General features: G+C 35.9%; 1 protein-coding gene and 2 pseudogenes across 2 annotated transcripts; all 3 read right to left on the bottom strand.

Annotated features, from left to right (window-relative positions):
- Positions 1–6,603: 6,603 nt before the first annotated feature.
- Positions 6,604–8,438, bottom strand: LOC149563121 (cytochrome P450 750A1-like; annotated as a pseudogene).
- Positions 8,439–19,836: 11,398 nt separating this feature from the next.
- On the bottom strand, positions 19,837–20,608 carry LOC149563120 (cytochrome P450 750A1-like). The gene has a single exon (XM_089826539.1). It carries the CDS (start codon positions 20,469–20,471, stop codon positions 20,154–20,156), a length of 318 nt encoding a protein of 105 aa, XP_089682665.1. The 5' UTR covers positions 20,472–20,608; the 3' UTR covers positions 19,837–20,153.
- On the bottom strand, positions 19,837–21,632 carry LOC149563119 (cytochrome P450 750A1-like; annotated as a pseudogene). Its single transcript, XR_016364023.1, has 2 exons — positions 20,615–21,632; positions 19,837–20,522 (listed from the first exon to the last, which is right to left on the bottom strand). The product of XR_016364023.1 is annotated as a cytochrome P450 750A1-like (transcript).
- Positions 21,633–22,277: the final 645 nt, after the last annotated feature.

Below are 22,277 nucleotides of genomic sequence, written 5' to 3'. Positions count from 1 at the left end.
CTCTCCTGCTTGAAAGAGCTTTCTTCTGTGATTCAAATCTTTTGACTCTTTATATTGTTTATTCATGGGCCTATAATTTGAGCTTAACCCACTAATGTATTTCTTGAATATTTTCAATGAAATATCCAACTTCTTGATTATTGTGTGTATTTATTGGAAAATCAACCAATTCTACATTGCTTTAGGATTGATATCATATACAATTTACAAGCTATTGAGAATTCTAAAATAAATATGAAAATTCTACACTAACTAATATTGTAATTTTGATATCTATTAATTGATTTGACTGGAAAATAATTTTAAAAATGAACAAAAGAAAATATGAAATATGAAATAAAAATCAATTTATGTTTAATATTAATTATAGTTCTAGCTTACATTGTGAATCAAGGGTATAATTATAAATTAAAAAGTCAATGGGCCCTTGGTCTAATTTGAATGACTCACAAAGAGCCCACCATGGATCAAGTCTTGCTTAATGCAAGGCTCAAAGACATCATATGGGATGAGCTCAGGATCGTGCCTGGACGAATTTGGTGGATGTTCCTTAGTGCTTGGCTCTTAGCTGAAGAGATTTCAGGGACGCGTGGGCTTCTATCAATTTCCTAAAACTTGTTTGTGGATGACCTCCATTAGGGCCCGTTTGGTTGCGGGCATAGGAATTGAAAATTAGATTTGAAAATTAGAATGGGAATGGTGATTGAGAATGAGATTTGAAAATCACAATTCTAATCTTGTTTGGTTTAGCTGGATTGAAATTGGAATAAGGGCAGAAGAAAAAGAAGTGGATAAATGCGATTTAGTGTCCTCATAACAAATGTCACATTAAATGATGCCAAAATGGGTCCTCTTGCTGAATTCTTCCAGAACTTGAAGCTTTCGTCAAGCAAAATTCTGCCGGACTGATTTTTTAATGAAAATTGTGGTCTAGGGTCTGCCATATCTGGAGTCACCTGCAATGTGCCCTTGTTAATGTTTCTGTTTGTGATAATGAACTAGCTTCTTATAGTTTCATCAAACAATGGAAATGCGTACATCTTTAGCAAAGCCAGAACAATACTGCAATTCACGATCAAAACCAGTAAACTTAACAAAACTTCGGCCATCAAAGAAAAAATAAATTTGCTGCTACAGAGATCTAAAAACAACCCAATCAATTTAAATTTATGGCGGGGGAGATATAAACCAATAATATATATTTAGTTTGATTGGAATGTTCTTTGCATCCGCCAAGCCACGAAATTTCTCTGCTGGCGGACAGAGACCTTGGACCCGACAAAATCATAAAATTTGATTAAGTGAGAATGAGAATAGGAAGGGGCATTCCAATTACAAGTATTTATGGGATTTGATAAAAGCTCGTTTTGGACTATAATGGGAATTCGTAATCCTATTATCCATTCCAATTCTGCCAACCAAACAAAGAATTAAAAACGTATTCTAATTTTCAAAACCTATTCTTGTGGTATTCCAACAACCTAAGGGCCCGTTTGGTGAGCGGAATAGGAATACGTATTCTGGAATAGACCGTATTCTTGTTCTCCATTTGGTTCAATCAATATTTGATGGGAATTCACGAACCTGAAAATTTATGTTTTCTAAAATTTTTTAAAAATGGAATAGGAATACGTATTCCAATAACACCTATTTGGGTGGAATTGCAAAACCCCATTTTTGGGCCAAAATTGGAATACATATTCCTATTTTACTTCATATTCCAATCCCGTTTTGGTGAATTCAAATTTTTTGGAATATGTATTCTAAAATACGTATTCCTATTCCGCTCACCAAATGGGCCCGGGCCAAAATTGAAATACATATTCCTATTTTACTTCATATTCCAATTCTGTTTTGGTGAATTCAAATTTTTTGAAATACATATACCAGAATACGTATTCCTATTCCGCTCACCAAACGGGCCCTTAAAGAAAACCCAAAACGGATGGACGTTTGTGACGCCAAAGGAATCGAAAAATGTCGGGTGGAAAAGTCAAGAGAAGGCGTCAGTGAAAAAGAGGGAAGCATTACAGTCACACAATGCCATCAGCAGAGCATCTCCACTTCAAAGCATTCTGTCGAGGGGGTATGGAAATCCACCAAAGAATAATAGATAGAGGGTTTCTTTCAGATTTAATAGTTCTAAATGTTACCATGGATTTGTATGCAAAATGTGGATGGATGCAGAAAACACGGAACTATTTGACAAAATGCCTGAACAACTCACGGTTTCATGGAATACGATGATACGATGATATGCACTAAATGGTGCTATCGATGAGGTTATACAGATTTTAAATGTCTCGTCCTAATGTAATTTATGGACAGCAATATTTGCGGGATATGCGCAACAAATGTGATTGCTGAGAAAGCCGTAGCCAAATGCAATTACCAGGTCTGAAACAAACTCCACAACATTTGGCAGCATCATCCCAGCAAATTCTGAACTGGGAGGTGTCAAACTGGGTATCGAAATCTATCGATGTACAGTGGAAAGTGGATTTTTGTTAATTTTTCTGATTACCAGTGGCTTTATGGATATGTATGCAAACCGTGGAAGCATTCAGAAGGCTCAGATACTGTTTGACAAAACGTCTCAACGAGATGTCTCGTGGACTTCAATGATCGTAGGATTCACACAAAATTGGTTTGTTGAACAGGTTTTGGAGACTTTAAAGCAAATGTGATTAGGTGTAATACCCAATTCCACAACCTTTATCAGCATCTTCCCAGCCTGTAACCAAATGGGGGCTTTGAACAAACTATAGGAATCCATCAAACCATTATAGAAGGCGGACTTTCGACAGACTTTGTAGTTGTGCATGCCCTGATAGACATGTATGCAAAATTTGGAACCATATGGGCACATGAACTATTTGACAATATGCCTCAAGGACAAAATGGGCTTGTTGAAAAATCTCTGAATACCTTTAAACAAATGCAATTATTGGGTTTAAAGCCAAGCTCTTCAACCTTTGCCAGCAGTCTCCCAGCCTGTGCCAAATTGAGAGGTTTAGAAGGGGTATTGAAATACATCAAAGTATAATTGAAAGTGTATTTTTGTCGGATGTTGTAGTTGGAAATGTTCCGTAGACATGGACGGAAATTGTGGAAGTATACCCAAGGCACGGAAACTCTTTAGCAAAATGTCGGAAAGAAGTGGAGTGTCATTGACCACGATGATACCATGATATGCACAAAAAACAGGATCACCCAATGAATTCATACAGCCAAAGGCCGGATATCACCTATTCATAAAAAAAAAAACTTCAAAACATATAAAAAAAATCCTCAAGCTGCCAGCACAGCGCCAGCCAAAAGAGGAGGATCCTTATCATCAGAGCCCCACCCGAGAGTGGTGTGAGTAGACGGTTCAGGGGGAGCCCATCCATCATCAGCAGCGGCAGTATTATCTTCATCTTTCTCTCTCTCAGGCCTAGGAGGAGAAATGGTTAAGTCCAGCCAAGGAAACACCCACTTGGGGTCTGAGTGCATAGAGGGCCAACCGGTAGTAGGAGGAGCCATTTGAGACCACCTCGAGCCAGACCTCCAAGGAGGTGAGGCAGAGTGGTGCCAACCACCAGATCCTCCAGAAGAGTGGCGCTGACCAAAAGCACCACTGCTGGGAGAGTGGTGTGGCTGAGAGTGAGGTGTGTGAGAGCAGCGAGCAGAACTGCTTCATCCTCGATGGTACTGCGAGGAGGAGTACGATCGCTGGAGGTCAAATCCGGCGGAAAACTCCTCAACAAAATGTGGTATTGGGGTTATAGACTATGATGATTGCAGGGTATGAATGGAATGGCCTTGTTTGGGCTTGTTGAAAAGGCCTTGGAAACCCCTCAGGAAATGCAATTGGAAGATGTAAAGCCAAACTTGACAACCTTTACCATCATCCTTTCAGCGTGTCGCAGAATGGGACGCTTGGAGAAGGGTATAGACATCCGCCGAAGGATAATTGAAAGTGGACTTCCATCAAATGTTGTGGTTGCCAGAGCCCTCATATACATGTATCCAAAAAGTGGAAGCATACACAAGGCACAGAGGCAGTTTGACAAAATGCCTCAAGGAGACGTGGTCCTATGAACTGCAATTATAGCAGAGTATGCAATGCATGGCTATGGGGAGGATGCCCTTAAACTATTTGAGCTAGTGAAGCACTCTTGAGCAGATCCAGACCAAGTAAGCTTTGTGTGTCTCTTATTTCCATGCAGCCATGCAGGTTTAGTGGATGAAGGTTGTAAATGCTTGAGCTCCATGAGGGACTTGTATTGAATTACACATAAACTGGAGCATTATGTATGTGTGGTTGACATTCTTGCTCATGCTGGCTATCTTGAGGAAGCTCTTATCTTTATCATCAAAATGCCAATGAAACCTGCTATTGTCCTGTGGATTTGTTTACTTAGAGCTTGTAGATCACCTATGAATAGGAGGTAAGATTCTATTTCAGCAAATGTCCTTTTCGAGCTGAACCCTAAGGATGCTGCACCTTATGTTCTTCTGTCAGACATCTACACAGAAGTGGGCAGGTGAGGGGATTCTCAATAGGTAAGGAGATTGACGAAAGATAAAGCAATAAGAAAGGCACGTAGACGCAGTTGTATTGAAGTACATAAAAGAGTACATGCTTTTTATGCCGGGGACAGATCACATCCACAAACACAGGAGATCTATGCAATGTTAGAGTAACTTTCTTGTGCGATGAAGGCAGCAGGGTATGCTACAAAAACAAGACTTGCATTGAATGACGTGGAAAAAGAATTATTCCTCAATCATCACGGTGAGAAGTTGGCAATTACATTTGGGTTGTTAAAAACATCCCTCTTTGATCGACTATTAGAGTTGTAAAGAATCTTTGAGCATGTGTTGAGTACTACAATGCAACCAAATTTATCTGCAAGATAGTTGCAAAAAAAAATGTCGTAAGAGAAGCGATTAGATTCCATCATTTCAGTCATGGACAGTGTTCTTGTGGAGATTATTGGTGATGCTAAATGAAGCAGGCTAAGCACGATATCAAACTTGCAGTGACAAGAAGGAATCAGATTTTATATGGTACCATACTCGCGGCGATAACAAGGAATCAGATTTTATGTTTCACTTTATAAGAAGTTATTTTCTTAAAAGCTTTGATAGGCACACCATGCTGTTGAGTTCAGAATGTAAAGTATCCATCCTTGCTGACATATATTTGTGAAATTCGTGTTAATACTTGCAGTATATTGTTGTCGAGATGTCTGGACATGGCACCAGTTTTGACGAAGCATGTACATGTCTGGAACATAAAGCTAGAGGAATAGGAAAATCAACTGCAAATGAGCACTTGGAGGAAATGAAAAGTTGCGCGCCTATGGAAATGTAAGAAAAAAGGTTGATAATCAATTGAAAATAGCTTGATAATTCTTTACTACAACATTTGTATATTTTTTTGTCCTTTAATTTTGATCGTATTAGCTTGGTCCATTAACAGGCCTTCATATAGAATTAATTATATAAATCAGTTTTTGTGTGCAATAAGTTTAGAGGACTTAGCTGTGGGTTTTATAGGGGTCCATTTGTAATTGAAAATCCTTTTCTGAAATGTCATTGATGCAGACAGCGCCTCAATCCTCTACCATGCAAACAACTCTAATTGAATTTGTTAAAAACAAAGAGAAACAGACAATCAATTTATTTCATGATTTGCAAAACAGTTACAGGCAAGCAAAACTGTCTTACAGTATTCCTCCATACTATAACAAAACCAAACCTCAGGAAAAAGGTAACAATAGTTACAATCTAAAAATAGGATCGACCAAAAATGAAGTTAAAAGTCTTTCAGTGGGCGCTGACTTAGTAATGTCTATATTGTGAATCATGGTTACATTGATCATCCAATTCAGTAATCAAAAGTTAATTTTGATCACTAAAAATAACATTAACTTTCACCATATTTCATGTAGATTATATCAGCTATTTGATCATTGAACCAAATAATTCACAAACAATACACATATAAACAGCTTACTTCCATACATCTAAGCATTCATCAAAACTACGAACATAAAACCTGACAAACGAGCTGAAACAACTTATCTAAAAGCATACTTATAGGATCTATAAAAGCTGTCTGTTGTAAACAAGGAGGGGAAGATGAGAAGAAAAGGTGGAAGACTAGAAGGAGAGGGAGAAGACGATAAAGTGTGGGATGATGACGAAGCAAACCCCAAAAAAATGCAAAAGAAGATAATGGAGAAGACGGTGGAGGAAAAGGAGAAGAGGAAGGTGTAGAAGAAAAAGAGGAGAAGGCTAAGAAGAAGGAGAAGATGAAAAAGAAGTAGAAGGTAAAGAAGAAGAACAAACAAAATAGATTGAGAAGGAGAAGGAGAAGATTGGGAAGAAAAGAAAGAGGGGGAGAAGAGGGGGAAGGAGGAGGATGAGGAGAATAAAGAAAGAGAGAAAGAGGCGAAGGAGAATAAAAAGAATGAGGAAGAGGGGGAAGACATGAAGAATACGTAGGAGTTTAATAAGAAAATGAAGTAGAACTGAAAGAACAAGGTATATTTTCTATCAGTATAACCATTGCACCCCTATTAAGTGCACATGGAAATAGGAAATATAGTTTTAGGGGCAGGTGGACAGTCTAAGCGCAGGAGTAGCAACAAGGTCGACAATCCTGGGCGTGGTGGCTCCAAAGACTTCGGTCATATCCAAATCCCCTTCCACACTCCATTTAAAGCAATGAATGAACTGAGCCAAAATAAGGTTCGTGGTCACAACGGCCATGCTTGCTCCTGGGCATCCTCTCCTTCCTGCTCCAAATGGCAACATATCAAAAAAGTCTCTGTCTCTCACAATATCAACATTTTTATCTATAAATCTCTGTGGCTTGAATTCCAGAGGATCCTTCCACACCAATGGGTCCCTTCCAATAGCCCAAGCATTGACAATAAGCCTGCTTCTCTCAGGAATGAAGTACCCACCAACTCTACAATCTTGTGTGGATTCGTGTGGAACCAGCAATGGTGCCACTGGATATAACCTCAGCGTCTCCTTTGCCACACATTGCAAGTACTCCAAGTTTGGCAAATCATCCTCACTTACACACCTCTCTCTCCCCGCCACCAAATCCATTTCCTCTTGCATTTTCTTGACCACGCCTAGGTTCTTAAGAATCAAACTCATTGCCCAATTTGACGCAGTAGCTGTCATTTCAATTCCAGTGAAGAACATATCCTGTAAAAATTATACAATTTCCTTTTCAAAAATGCGGCCACCCTTAAATACATCACACTAAGAAGAAAATCAAGGTTGAGAAAAATAAATCAACTTTAATTGTTTAACACTTTTAACTTAAGATTTAACTTCAAAATCAAACCAAACCTCAGTGTGTGATGTTTAAACAAATCCAAAAAAAAATATCAGTCAAATAGAAAAAGATTAATAAAGGGGATTGCATTATAAATGAAAAGTGATTGAATATGTATAAAGACAATGGCTTTAATGTTTTCTTCTGTGATTGGCATTCCATCGAGGCTCTCCATTTCCAAGAGCAGGTCAATGATGTCCTTCGTATCAGACTCCAGCAACTGCCCCTTGCGCTGCTGGTGCTCCTCTACTATTTTATTTATCACTTGGTCGAAGAACTTGTGCACCTTCTTCATGCACCCCTTCACTCCTTGCAAGTCCATTCAGTCCAAGCAAGGAATGAAGTCCCCAATATTGATAAGGCCAATAGTAGCCGTTGTCTCTGTAGCCATCTTCTTTAACTCTTCGCCATGACCGCCCAGATGATTGTCACGGTTAAAAGAAATATTGGTACCAGAAAGCATGCGCCACATAACGGCCTGCCCAAACAACGAAAACATGTTGGTGAGATTAACGGGCTTCTTACCCTGCTTAGACATCTCCCATACCGACCGGAGAATGAGAAGCATTTCTTGTTCTTGTACACATCTGAATGACTCAATCCTTTTCGCATTCAGCAATTCTACCATGCACAGCTTCCTCATGTGTCTCCAGTAAGTCCCGTAAGGTGCAAATATCAGGTCCTTGTTATTATATCCAATGTATTTTCCTACAGCAGAAATAGGCCTGCTTGCAAAAACCAAATCGTGGGTTTTCAAGAACTCCTTCGCCATGGCAGAAGAGGAAATCACAACAGTGGAAACAGAGCCCAATTTCAACATCATGCTGGGCCCATATTTCTTCGCAAGTTCATGAAGATCACGATGAGGAAGCTTTCTCAGCTGGTTCAGATTTCCAATAATGGGCCAGGCAAACGGTCCAGGGGCTCATCTCAATCCCAGTGAATTCTTCCTATTCAGGCTAGATCTATACAACACCCATAAGAAAACTACAATTGAACAAATTACAGCCATTGCTGGAGCATACACACCCTCTTCTATTACATTTCTAAATGCATGGAACGATGCAGGCAACTCAGAAAAAGAAGCCATATTGAACTAAGATGCAGAAATTGCTCTCTCTATGTGTCAAATTTATGGTGTTTATTTGATTTGAGATGGATAGTGGCACTAAAATGTGTTGCTAGATTTTCTTTTATATTAGTCAAGTTGTTCATTTCGTAGTTCTACTATATTTATTTAAAATACAATTTGCTGAATGTTGTGCACCTTTTAAAAAAATTTCCAGTTATTCATTTTATAGTATGCATGCTATTAAACTTATTTGATTGCAAACCGAATCTCATAGCTTGATACTCTTTTTATTTATTGAATAAAAGATCCGTCGACGTTAAATCAGCTGTTATGACTCACATTTATTTGATTGGTTTTTAATTATGTGACCACTGCAATCTGCTGGATAAAATAAGTCCTGCTCGAATTAAATAGAGCTAGGGGTGACTAACCCCATGTCCCCATGCGGCTGCTTATGCTTGTTTTGTGCTTAAAAGTAAGCATAAAAGTGTCCCCATGCAAATTGTTAATTAGCAGAAAAGGATAATTACGAATCTTCTCCTATTTTCATGGAGCAGCAGCTGCTTAACAATTACAAATAAAACTGTTGAAAATAGGAGGGGCTGAAGTTAAGCAACAACTACATCCTGAAAAAAAGATCAAGTTTCTTCATAGTTTTTCTTCCCTCCATTTTATATTTCCCTCCGATTTTCTCTTTCTATTTTTACATTTCCCTCCGATTTTCTCCCTCCAAAATTTATATGTATAAATCATTACAAATTGAAATAATTTTTTTTATTTTGATGACACATACCTTAAAAAAAATAAGCAGATTTAAAAATTCCATGGAGCCACCTGCTCATAAAAGGTTCCTTAAAATGTGGAGCAGCGGCTGCTAGCCAAATTAAGCTTAATAGCTGCATGGGGACCTCCTCTAATGGGCGGCACATGTTTCTGTTAAAAGAATTATTGGGATTGTTAGTTTTGTTCATTGCAAATTTAATAAAGCCGGTATCATAGCCGACAAAGAACTGTTAAGTTCCTGTCGAGTACTACTTAATTCATTCAATTTAATTTTTAATTGACCGAATCTTTTATTAAGTAGAATTAAAATTTTAAATAACAATTCTATACTTTATATATATATTTAAAATAATTAAAAGATTAATTCTCTCTTTTATTGATTATAACAAGTGTGAAATTTAATTTTCATTGTCAAATCATCTTCATTAGCGTTAATGAAATGGCTAAATTCTAAACTAAATGTAAAGTATGCCATGTCTACCGCCCATGCATATGTCTCATACCATACCATACTCCTGGTATGCTCCCTCCTATTATAGTGTCCTTTTAACACAGTCAAATCGTGTAAGTGCAAACCAATATAATTCGGTAATATTGAATATGATTATATTCAAAAGATATATTTTTCAAAGCTCACTTTCATTTATGAATTCCAAAGTTGCATATGTAAAATTAAAATTTAGCATTACATCATATGCAAGTTTAGAAATGCGATTACCAAAAGGCTAGCAAAACAGATATCAATTATGTTTGTAATTAATTATTTCAGGTAATTGACATTTATTTTTAAAATTTAAAATTTAGATATTTTATCATATTAATTTTTTTTATAAATAAATATATATATATATATATATATATATATATATATATATATATATATATATATATATATATAGTTTTAAATATAATTAACTTTTATTTATTTTTATTTATTGTGAATTTAATTAGTATATGTTTCTAGCACATGTGATTGTGTGTAAAGACATTCATATATTTAGAAATAGTCTTAGGAGATTTATGGAAAGATTTTTTGGAGTATTTAAATCTTGTTTCATTTCTTTCTAAATGTATTTCAACATTTGTTGGATGCTATTTACTTATTGTTTTAGAAAGATGTAAGTTATATAAAACCTATTACTTTTAATACTCTATCTATACCTATATTACAATTTTCTAATTAATATCTAGCAGTTGTGCATTTATGTACATGCAACAATCTTATAATAGATATATTATGTTTCTATAGAGAGGAATAATTAGCAATTAATTTTTAATTGTTGACTATATCCATGCGAATATGATACATGATGTGGAGTTTACATATTAAGTAATATTAAAAGAAAGTAATGATTAGAAATAGAACAAGTAAATTTTACGAGGAAAGCATACTATTCTTGAAAATGAAAATATATTATTTGAGAAAGACAATTGTAAATAATCTTATTATTAGGTGGGCTATAACATTAGAATAAGTTGTGTAAATTTACTTAAGTGTACAAGAGATGTGTAAGAAAACTTGTAGTGTCTGAGTGGATGTGGTATATTATGATCTATAAAAGAACATTAGAATTTTGTTAGTTAGATGAAGGTTTTGTAGAAATGTAGAAATGTACGAAGGAAAAATATATTTACTATATAAATAATTAACTGTAAACAAATTTGCTTAAAGAAAAAGATTACAAGTAGATATTGCATTAGATAGAGTGACATGTGTTTGAATCTTGATATATCATGTTTGAAATCTGAAATGTAGTACACCTACTTTGTAAATGTGGTATTAGTTATAAAGAATGTAAAAAGCACAAACAAAAAAGTTAAAATAGGTTTCAATTACTCATTTTAAAGTTTGGATGGAATACTAAAACTCAAAAAATGATTGCATTTTTTTTGTAAAATCAATATGGAGCCCTTCGTGATGAGAATTAGTTTTATTTAAGTTTATTAGGTTGCGATGTAGCTCTTAAATACAAGAATTGCCCCTAGTCATACTAGAAAAGAAAAACTAAGATTAAAGAAACATTTCACATTAAATAATAATTATTTAGAGACAATAATATAATGTTTACATGTTTCTATTTTGGAGGATTTTTTTAGGTTTGTGGAAAGAAGTAGAAAAAGTGTACAATTGAAAAAGGTCAATTAAAGATGTTGGAGAACTTTTGAAAAAATGTACAACAAAAAAATCAATTAAAGATGTTGGATAATTTTGTGGTAGAGATTGATTTTTTCCCCCTTAACTTGCTTACACTATAATAGTCTTGTCACTATAGTAATGGGAAGTGACTAAGCTTTGTATTCAAGTTTTTTTTATTGTTGATTATTTTCATTATTAAATTTTAAATAAAAGATTTAAAAAGTATATTTTAAAGATTTGAAATTGTTTTGAGTGTCATTTTATATAGAGTTTAGCGGCTTCAAGAACATACAATCTTAATAAGGAAATAACATATATATTTTATAAGTAGACAAGGGAAGAATAACTTAAAGAATCTATCAAATCTATAAAAGTGAATTACTTGGCTCCACCAAGAAAAAGAAATCTCAGAATGTCGACTAAATAGAAATAAAGGAAAGGAACCAATACGAACTTTTAGATCAAAAGTAATAATGTGAATATAAATATATATTCAAAATATAATTATTTATCCTTTTTGGGTGGGACAGAGATGATTATATGGTGGTTCACATGTAAATTCTAAATTAAATATTTCATAAGATTGGTGAGTTTCATTTATTTATGAAATGGATCTAAAACCTTGATCAAACAAGAAGCTCCTATCAATGTAATAGACTGTAAAAACCTCATGTACATTTTTGTTTTGAAATCAGTGATCTTTACATCTTTGAATTTAGAATACCATGACAAAAGTGTGCCATATTTGATTATTTGACCTCAATAAAAAAAATGGTTTTAATAGTTTGGAGTTTGGATGTTCAGAGCATTTAAAAGATAATCTATATTTTTTTCAGAAAATTATTTATTAGTTGGAGTGTTAATGATTTCTCGAATATATACCTGATATTCTTCTTTTAGATAGATTGGTCTGTAGGGTCCATGAGAATTATTTGTGTAGATTATAGAAAAATCCTCTAAAATTAAGAATGATGAGACATGAAATATGAGGATAAGACAATAATAATAAGAATAAACAAGCATTTGAAGTATATTAGGAAAACACATGGATCAACAAATAGGTGGAGATAGAACTTCATAATTCAATTTAGTAATGCACATTCAATTCAAAGCACTTAGCAAATAAAAAATTTAGAACTTTTTAAAGAAGGAAATGTTAGAGTGGGATTGTTGTTGTACCAAAAGACTGATATTTCAATACTTGATACAACCACTCAACTTATAGTACACATGATGCAGTTAAGCCCTTGTCATGAATTTCCTAAGGGGAGCATTGAACAAGTTTCCAACAATCACCCCCTTAGTTTTACCCGAGGGTCTAAGGATTAGAAGTTGTGACTGAAATGTCCCTTTTCTGATTTGATATGGTATTTCACACCTCTAATCAGATTTTCAAAAATCAAACAACTGCTATCACAAAGATCCACCAAATTTCTCAAGAAACCCCAAATCGGGTATGTTGAAAATAGTGCTAAAAGCTTCACAACTTCACAAATTATTAATGAATCTGAAAATGGAAATTTTTACAGAACTTTCAGCAGCATAACAGCCTACAAATTGACATTTCCAGATCCGTATAGCCTTTACACAATAGCTTGAAAATGTAGGACCAAAACTATGCTCATCGGGCTCCCGAAATAGCACAAAATATGCCCGAAAACACCACAAGAACACTAATAATCTATCTCAGAAGTTTAATCATGTCCCAATATATATATTCAGATCTATTTTAATAGCTTAAAGTATAAAATACAGCAGCAACCAAAACTGATATGAAATACTCAACCGGAAACACCAAACTCTTACAAAAATACACCCGGAAACTCACAAATCTGCACTGTTCAGCACAAAGGCAAACTCTGTATGAGCATGCACATGGAATGGCTTCAAACTCCCGTCCTTAGCCTTCCTGGAAACCTGCAAACTCCCGTTCTTGGGTCTCCCTGGAAACCTGCAAACTCCCGTTCTTGAGTCTCCTTCTCCACAGGTTTGGCAGCCTCTGAAGAATAACAAAGAATGAGTGAAAATCAAGTCTGGAATGAGCCCAAAATGCCTCCAAACCCCTTAAAAGAGGGCATAACTGTAACTCACGTCCAAGAGAGGTTAATGAAACTTATTTTAATAATAATTTTTATTTATTAGTCCAACGGTTTCGAAAGATTAACCCCCTTTTTCTGAAACTTCACTTTCTTGGGCCCGCCTGCCTTAGCAAAGATTTTCTTTTTTAATTATTTGAAAAGGGGACATGACAAGTCCTCCCCTCCCAATCATTGCTTGTCCTCAAGCAATGGCTGAACAATAAACCAATCAATCCACCTGGATCCCAAATGTAGTCATGAACTATACTACTACCAATTAACACAGGCTCCTGTAATATCCTCTGCAATATGACCAAGAGGAATCCATAATCAAATTGACAATTATAGCTCAACCAAACTCCAAAATCACCACTACCACAATCAAAAACCCATGAGGCACAAACTCTTAGAACATCAGAACCCAAGTAAAGTGGACAAATCAAACTACCAACACAGTAAATACCATCAACGCATCCCACTGGCCTATATGGAATGTACAATCCAACTCTGCAACAATGGTGAACCCTCTCGAATGAAACTGTACCAAGTATGGAGAATCCACACACTGTACAACTCCTACAGTCAACACAACTCTGCAAATCATCGGCCACTATCTCATAACCATAACTCCCATACACTGCTGATGGTGAAAAGACATTACAAGATAACGAGTAAGAAATGGAATCCAAACCAAATTTGTCTGCCATCAACTCCTCAGCACAGGGATCAAATGCTAACTGATGTACATACCTTGCAATATAATGTTGATAAAAAAAACCAACCTCAGTCAACAGCTCACCATGAAGAAGTGATACAACCCATTGATCACCAGCTAAGTCAAGAGATGTCATAGCCAAAGGAGTAGAATCAATAACAACACCTGCTAAAGCATCACTCCAAAAATCCTGCTCTAAGTCATGTATTATCAACCTGTCAATTGCAGGACCTATCACCATGTCATGCCCATCACAAATCTCATCCCAAGGCATCAAACTATCCCATAACTGATGATAAGCACTAGGAACCAAAGTACATCTCTGTACCATCATCTCATCAACATGGTCATCAAAGGTAGATAGATGAGCATACCTCACAGTGTAATGCCGATAGAATGCACCAATCTCAGTTAGTGGCTTAGACTGCAATCCAGATGTAACTAACTGCAATCGATCATTAACCAAGTTGGAACTGACTACTACCTCTGAAGACATTGCGAAGGGAGTAGTATTACTAGTAGGAACCATGCCAACTATCAGCTGACCAACATCACACATGGTCTTTGATACAACATCTCTAGTCTTTGTACCATTAGTACTAGAGGTCACCACCATGTCAGGCACACCACAAAAATCTGCTACAGCACCCAACTCAATTGAACCTGACTCTAGTGGGAATGAACCTGATATGCCAATGTTAGTATCAAGGATGGATGCATCCCCATCTCCACTGTCTCTAACAATCTCGACCATGGACATCCTCGGATCACCAAACACCATAGCTTGTGACTGTATAGAATCAGGTAAAGACTGTAGCCGCTCTAACTCCATGGTCACCTTAGCCAAATGAAACTGTGACTCCTTGAGAGCCAATTGTGTACTCTCAAGAATCTCAGAAGTCACCTCAAGCTGCTCAGTAAGATCACTCACCTCATCTTCCTTGGCCAACAATGCATCACATGCTGTACTGCCCCACTCCATAAGATAATCTCTGTCGACTACCAACTGCATATAATTCTGTCTCAAAATCCGAATAGCCTCCCATAAAGAGTGGATCTCTGTCAAGGAAAGATAACTTCCTCCCTGCTCATCACTAGTAGGAGAACCCCATCCATAAACTGCTAACAACTGACGAGTAGCATCAAAATGTTGGCAAGTGATAGAAATGTCTTGGTCACTAACTCTCAACTGATTAGACACATGATGGCACTGGCTTGACTGTCTCCTACAAACCTCCTCTGATGCACTGTCTGAAGGAGTGTCCTCAAAGTTACTAGTCTCTAGAGTATTACCATCTATATCCTGTGAATCAAATCTAAAGCTCATATCAACATACGGAGTATCAAAAACATTAGCATTTCTGTCCAACTCCTCTATACCCAAGGAAACTAAGTCTTCAAAACTGCCCATTGCATCCTTCTGGATGTCATCAATGCCAATGTGATCCTCGGACTCATCTATACACACTGCCAAATATGAAATATCATCAACACATTCCAGAAAGTATGGCCGACTGGATATATGAACAAAGCCCAACATTGGTGTATAAAAACTAATACCAACATCATACAAGATACTGGCACAAGAAAAGACAACACCATGTAATCTGCTAATCAAATCCATGATAGCACCCAAACAAACACTGCTACCAAAAAGTGTTAAAGATCTCCAGTCAACTGAATCCCAAATGCCAATATAACAATCTCGAGTCCATATCCGTAAACTAGAATTAGCTGGTAACTCAAGCAAAATCCTGACTTGAGTAATATGACCGATACCAACTAACTCCACATACCTGTCATGATGAGATAATGTAGTGACAATACTGTCTTCACACACCTTCAGCTGGCGGGATAAATCATGTGAAGTACTACTAGCCTCAACCTCATGTGACGAAGCATCTAACTGTGCCTGGTACTCTCTCTCAAAAAATTCATGAATGCTCAATGTCTGCTCATCTACACCAGGTATCTCACCATCATGCACAACAACATCCTCATAATCATCATCCTTGAGGTCAAATCTATCTATCACTCTTTGACTAAAATCATCAAATGCAGTTACCTGATCATGACCTTGAGTAGTCATTCCATGATACCACCAATCATAGGCTGCATCTTCCAAGTGTAGACTTGCAATTTGAACAACATCACTCTCCTTCATGGGGTTAAGTGTGAAGAAGGTCTGTAATTTTTGTAGCCATGCTCTAGCTGAAATTTTATTTGTTCCATCAAAAGTAGGTGCTATAAACTTGCTTATTTTATTTTTGAGCTCTCTTCCACTTATGTCATGCTCCCTTCTGTACTCTTTCTTGGGCATCAAAGTGTTCATCATATCCACATATTCTCTAAAAGGAACTGAACTACGAAAGTCATCATCTAAGCCATTATAAGTAGCTCTTAATGTAATCAAGTTACCTGTAACCTCTTCCATAGGATTAATGGCTGGATTTGGTACTGGTGGCTCATCTGCAGGCAAGAAAATAGTTTCTGTTGATTTAGATGGTGTGGATTTCAGATTTCTTGGCTCCTCTGAAGTGCTCCCTTTCTCATTAATAGATGCAACTCCTTGTAGTTTTTCTGTCAATATTCGCAAAGCCTCTCTAGTTTTTGCCAAACTATCCACTGTTTGCTTCTGAGTATTTTGGATGTCTTGGAAGAATTTCTTTGCCATCTTATCTGGATCAGCCATACTTTTCCCTTCCTTGGATTTTGTACTTTTACTTTCAACTGGAGGTTTGATCAAAATTTCTTTATTCTTTTCTCGCTGCAAATATCTTTTTTTCTCTTTCACTTAGTTGCATGCAACCATAAATTTTGACATGCAACTGATTAGAAGCAACATGCAACCACCAAATTCACCAAGAACTAACATGGATATGATTAGAAGTAGAATGCAACCATAAATTTTGACATGCAAGATTTGGGTAGTTATCAAAACTAACATGCAAGATCTGGGTAGTTGTCAAAACTGACCTGCAACTTCTACAAACCCTCAGGCTGGCAAGATCATGGCTCTGATACCACTGAAATGTCCCTTTTCTGATTTGATATGGTATTTCACACCTCTAATCAGATTTTCAAAAATCAAACAACTGCTATCACAAAGATCCACCAAATTTCTCAAGAAACCCCAAATCGGGTATGTTGAAAATAGTGCTAAAAGCTTCACAACTTCACAAATTATTAATGAATCTGAAAATGGAAATTTTTACAGAACTTTCAGCAGCATAACAGCCTACAAATTGACATTTCCAGATCCGTATAGCCTTTACACAATAGCTTGAAAATGTAGGACCAAAACTATGCTCATCGGGCTCCCGAAATAGCACAAAATATGCCCGAAAACACCACAAGAACACTAATAATCTATCTCAGAAGTTTAATCATGTCCCAATATATATATTCAAATCTATTTTAACAGCTTAAAGTATAAAATACAGCAGCAACCAAAACTGATATGAAATACTCAACCGGAAACACCAAACTCTTACAAAAATACACCCGGAAACTCACAAATCTGCACTGTTCAGCACAAAGGCAAACTCTGTATGAGCATGCACATGGAATGGCTTCAAACTCCCGTCCTTAGCCTTCCTGGAAACCTGCAAACTCCCGTTCTTGGGTCTCCCTGGAAACCTGCAAACTCTCGTTCTTGGGTCTCCTTCTCCACAAGTTTGGCAGCCTCTGAAGAATAACAAAGAATGAGTGAAAATCAAGTCTGGAATGAGCCCAAAATGCCTCCAAACCCCTTAAAAGAGGGCATAACTGTAACTCACGTCCAAGAGAGGTTAATGAAACTTATTTTAATAATAATTTTTATTTATTAGTCCAACGGTTTCGAAAGATTAACCCCCTTTTTCCGAAACTTCACTTTCTTGGGCCCGCCTGCCTTAGCAAAGATTTTCTTTTTTAATTATTTGAAAAGGGGACATGATAGTGACCAAGCTCTGATACCACTTGTTAGAGTGAGATTGTTGTTGCACCAAAAGACCAATCTATCAATGCTCGATACAACCACTCAACTTATAGTACATAGGAGGCTTTTATTCCCTTGTCATGAATCTTGAGGGGAGTGCTGAACAAATTTCCAACATGAAAATGCTTATTAGGATACAAAGCAATTGTGTGGCATTAGAAAAAACAAATAGAGAGAAGCTAAATGATTGCAAGATAACTAGATTGACCATAAATGGAGGAAAGCCTTGTATAGTTTTAATAGAAGACCCAACATAAATGGAGCCATCAGTTAAAGTAATATGGACGAGAAATATCAGTTATGGTTCACAAAGCTACAAAACAAAACCCATCAAATAATAAGAATAATAGCATGTGATTTAATAGGAATTTCAAAGTGATAGAATATTGTCACAAAAAATCTAGCTGGAGACAAGCTAAAGCTCTCATGAGTAAAATAGTAAGATGAATGGAAATAAGGTAAAGTTCTTACCTCAAATTTTGAAAACAAGTTTCTTACACCATGTAATATTTTATGCATCAATGATACAATGTGCAAGTGATCTTTTTCAGCCAAAATGAAAACCTAAATTTCCAAAGAGCCGACTTATTGCAAATCATAAAACCTACAAATTCTAAAGAAAATCCATTAAGATGTATAAAATAGAAATTGTTACTAAATTAGAAATATAGAGGATATATTCAAAAATTAGAAACTGGTCAATGAAAGGAAAATATCAAATATGAAAAAAACCTAAAAATAAGTTAGAGGTCAGAAAATATAAAAGCACGAGAAGGGTTGACAATTTTCCCACAAAAAAAATTGTAAAAACTAGGAGCAAAGCTCCTACATATAAGCCTATCGACTTAATTATATAATATATAACTTAGATTTATGTTTGTGTGGCATATGTACGTACGTACATACATACATACATACATACATACATATAATTAAATATATAATTAATAAAACACATATTAATCAATATATATTGAATATTAATATTATAGTTATATTAATGTTATATGACCATTATCTATTTTGTTATAAAAAATTATCATATTCAATATTTAAAATTCTTATTGCATGGGTGAATATTATTAATTTGATTATATTTAAATTAAAAAGTAATATTTTCATTTTCTTAATGTTGATATCAAATTAATATTAATTTGATAATAGATCAAAATGTAATGTTTTTGTTTGTTAATTTAATGAAAATCAGTTTGATTATGAAATCTTACTAAATAAATCATTTAATTGACTTTACTAGAATTTATCTAATAAGATTAGATGTCTTTTGTTCTCATATAAATATTTTAACATCTCCAATTCTATCTTCTACCATTTATCATTTGCAATTAATGTTATTTTCAAGTTAATATTAATTAATGTCTTATTACTTTAAATTATTAAAATAAATATAAAATTTTAAAAATATTTATTATTTTTATAGAAAAATATTATGTATAAAAGAATTACAATTTATTTATAAAATAAACAAGAATAATTTAAAATAACTTCAAGCATATGTGGAAGAAATAAATAAATAAAATTAATACATTGATCACACAACTTGTACTTATAAAAAAGACTTACAAAAGTAAAATACTAAAAGTAATTAATTCTTTTTAAGATCTAGATTTACTATTTCTAAGAATCAATATTGTATTAAAACACACATATATAATTCTATTAAATATGAACTTGTAACCTCTCTGTTATCTTTACTACTAGATGAATTTAAAATATACAAACAAATAACATTTTTTTAAAGAAAAATAATATTTTACAAGAAGAAATGTTAAATATAGTTTTAAGGACATGTGGATATCCTCAAGACAGGAAGAGCAAGAAGGTCCACACTCCTAGGTGTGGTGGATCCAAATACTTCCGTCATATCCAAATCCCCTTTCACACTCCATTCAAAACAGTGAATTAGCTGAGCCAACAGAAGGTTCATAGTCACAACAGCCATGGCTGCACCTGGGCATCCTCTCCTTCCTGCTCCAAACGGCAACATATCAAAATACTCTCTGTCCCTCATAATATCAACATTTTAACCCATAAATCTCTCTGGCTTGAAGTCCAGAGGATCATCCCAAAATGATGGATCTCTTCCAATAGACCAAGCATTGACAATAAGCCTACTTCTTTCAGGAATGAAGTACCCACCAACTGTACAATCTTGTGTTGATTCGTGTGGAAGGAGTAATGGTGACGCCGGATATAACCTCAACGTCTCCTTCACCACACACTGCACGTACTCCATGCTTGCCAAATCATCCTCACTTACAAACCCCTTTCTGCTTACAACTGAATCAATCTCCTCCTGCATTTTCTTGGCCACATTAGGGTGCCTAATAATCTCGCTCATTGCCCTGTCTAGCGTTGTAGACGTGGTTTCAACTCCAGCAACGAAAATATCCTTCAAAACATTATTAAGCCTTGTTAGATCAAGATGTAAAAGAACTACCCATTTTTAAAAACTTAAGAACCATGTGAATTAGAAGTGAATACATATGAAAACAATAGCTTCGATGTTTTCCTTTGTGATTTCCCTTCCATCGAAACTCCCTATTTCCAAGAGCACGTCAATGATATCCTTAGTTTCAGACTCCCTTCTCCGGTGCTGGTGCTCCTCTATTATTTTACCCATCACTTGGTCGAAAGAATTGTGCACCTTTTTCATGCGCCCCTTCACTCCTTGCAAGTCCATCCAGTCCAAGCAAGGAATGAAATCCCCAGTATTCACAGCTCCTACTGTAGCTACCACTTCTGCTGCCATCTTCTTTATCTCTTCTCCATTCAAAGAAATTTCGGTGCCACCTAAGCTTCGCCAAATGACAGCCTGCACAAACGATGACATCATGTTGGTGAGATTAACAGCTTTCATCCCCTGTTCAGACATCTTCCACACTGAACGAACGGTGGAAAGTGTTCCTTCTTCTCGTATACATCTGAAGGATTCGATCCTCTTTGTGCTCAGCAATTCCACAACGCACAGCTTCCTCATGTGTCTCCAATAAGATCCGTAAGGTCACAAAATCAGATCCTTGAAATCATAGCCGATATATTTTCCTGCAGCAGTGGGCTTGCAAAAACCACATCGTGGGTTTTCAAGAACTCCTTTGCCATGGCAGAAGAAAAGACAACAACAGTGGGAACAGAGCCCAATTTCAACATCATGATTGGTTCATATCTTTTCCCAAGTTCGTGAAGGTCACGATGAGGAAGCTTTCTCAGCTGGTTCAGATTTCCAATAATGGGCCATGCAAACGGCCCAGGGATAACCTCTGTCCCAATGAATTCTTCCTTTTCAGGCTAAGTCATGCAAAACCCACAAAAAAAATATGAGCAAACAAAGTGTAACTGTTGCTGAAGCATAGAGACCGTCTTTTGTTATATTTCGTGCATGAAAAGATAGAGGGGAGTCAGAGAAAGCCATGTCAGAAAAGAATGCAGGAAATACTCTCCATTCAAGTTCTATGATGGTGTTGGCATAACTGTGCATACGACACTGTCGGTTATAGTGTTTATCAGTAACACTGTGTATTCGTCACGATATGTATGACATAGCTTTCATATATATTTATTTCCAATGTAAATGTTATAGTGTGCACGACATTGATTGATTCCAGTTATTTAATTTCAAAACGCACTTGCTTGGTTGATTCTTTTGTCGCGATTTGATTAGGTCATTATAATTGTTGACGTAACTGATGCTCCGACTCACACTTCCACTGCTGTTCTGCGGCTGGGCTTAACCCAGCACACTCGAAACGTTGACTGCTTCGAGTGCGTTAGGTGAGGTCCAGTTGTAATCCCTCTGCTTTCATTGTCGTTCACAGACCATTTGTGGAGTATCGATGGGGAGTCATATCATGGGCACGGGCTAGGGTGCAAATTATTTGTCCTCCCACCTGCATGTCAATTCATATTATGTCTATCTAATTTATGGACTCGGCTTTTCTTCTAAGTTGATCAATTTTCAAAAGATCGAAAACATCATAGATTTTTTTTGAAATTTTTAACTTTTGATCTTCATGATCTACACTGTTTGTAGTCGAAAACAACAAAAAAAAGAAGAAAAATCATTATGTTTTGGTGAATGCGAAAAAAATAAAAAGTTTGACTTTCTTTTGGTACTTTTTTGTGGAAGATTAGCCTGTACCCCAACTTA

This window comes from Cupressus sempervirens, chromosome 4, assembly GCF_028749045.1.
Source record: "Cupressus sempervirens isolate cs-2001-9-10 chromosome 4, ASM2874904v1, whole genome shotgun sequence".
Lineage (NCBI taxonomy): Eukaryota > Viridiplantae > Streptophyta > Pinopsida > Cupressales > Cupressaceae > Cupressus > Cupressus sempervirens.
Note: the sequence above shows the minus strand (reverse complement) of the source record. Positions and strands in the feature narration are given on the sequence as shown.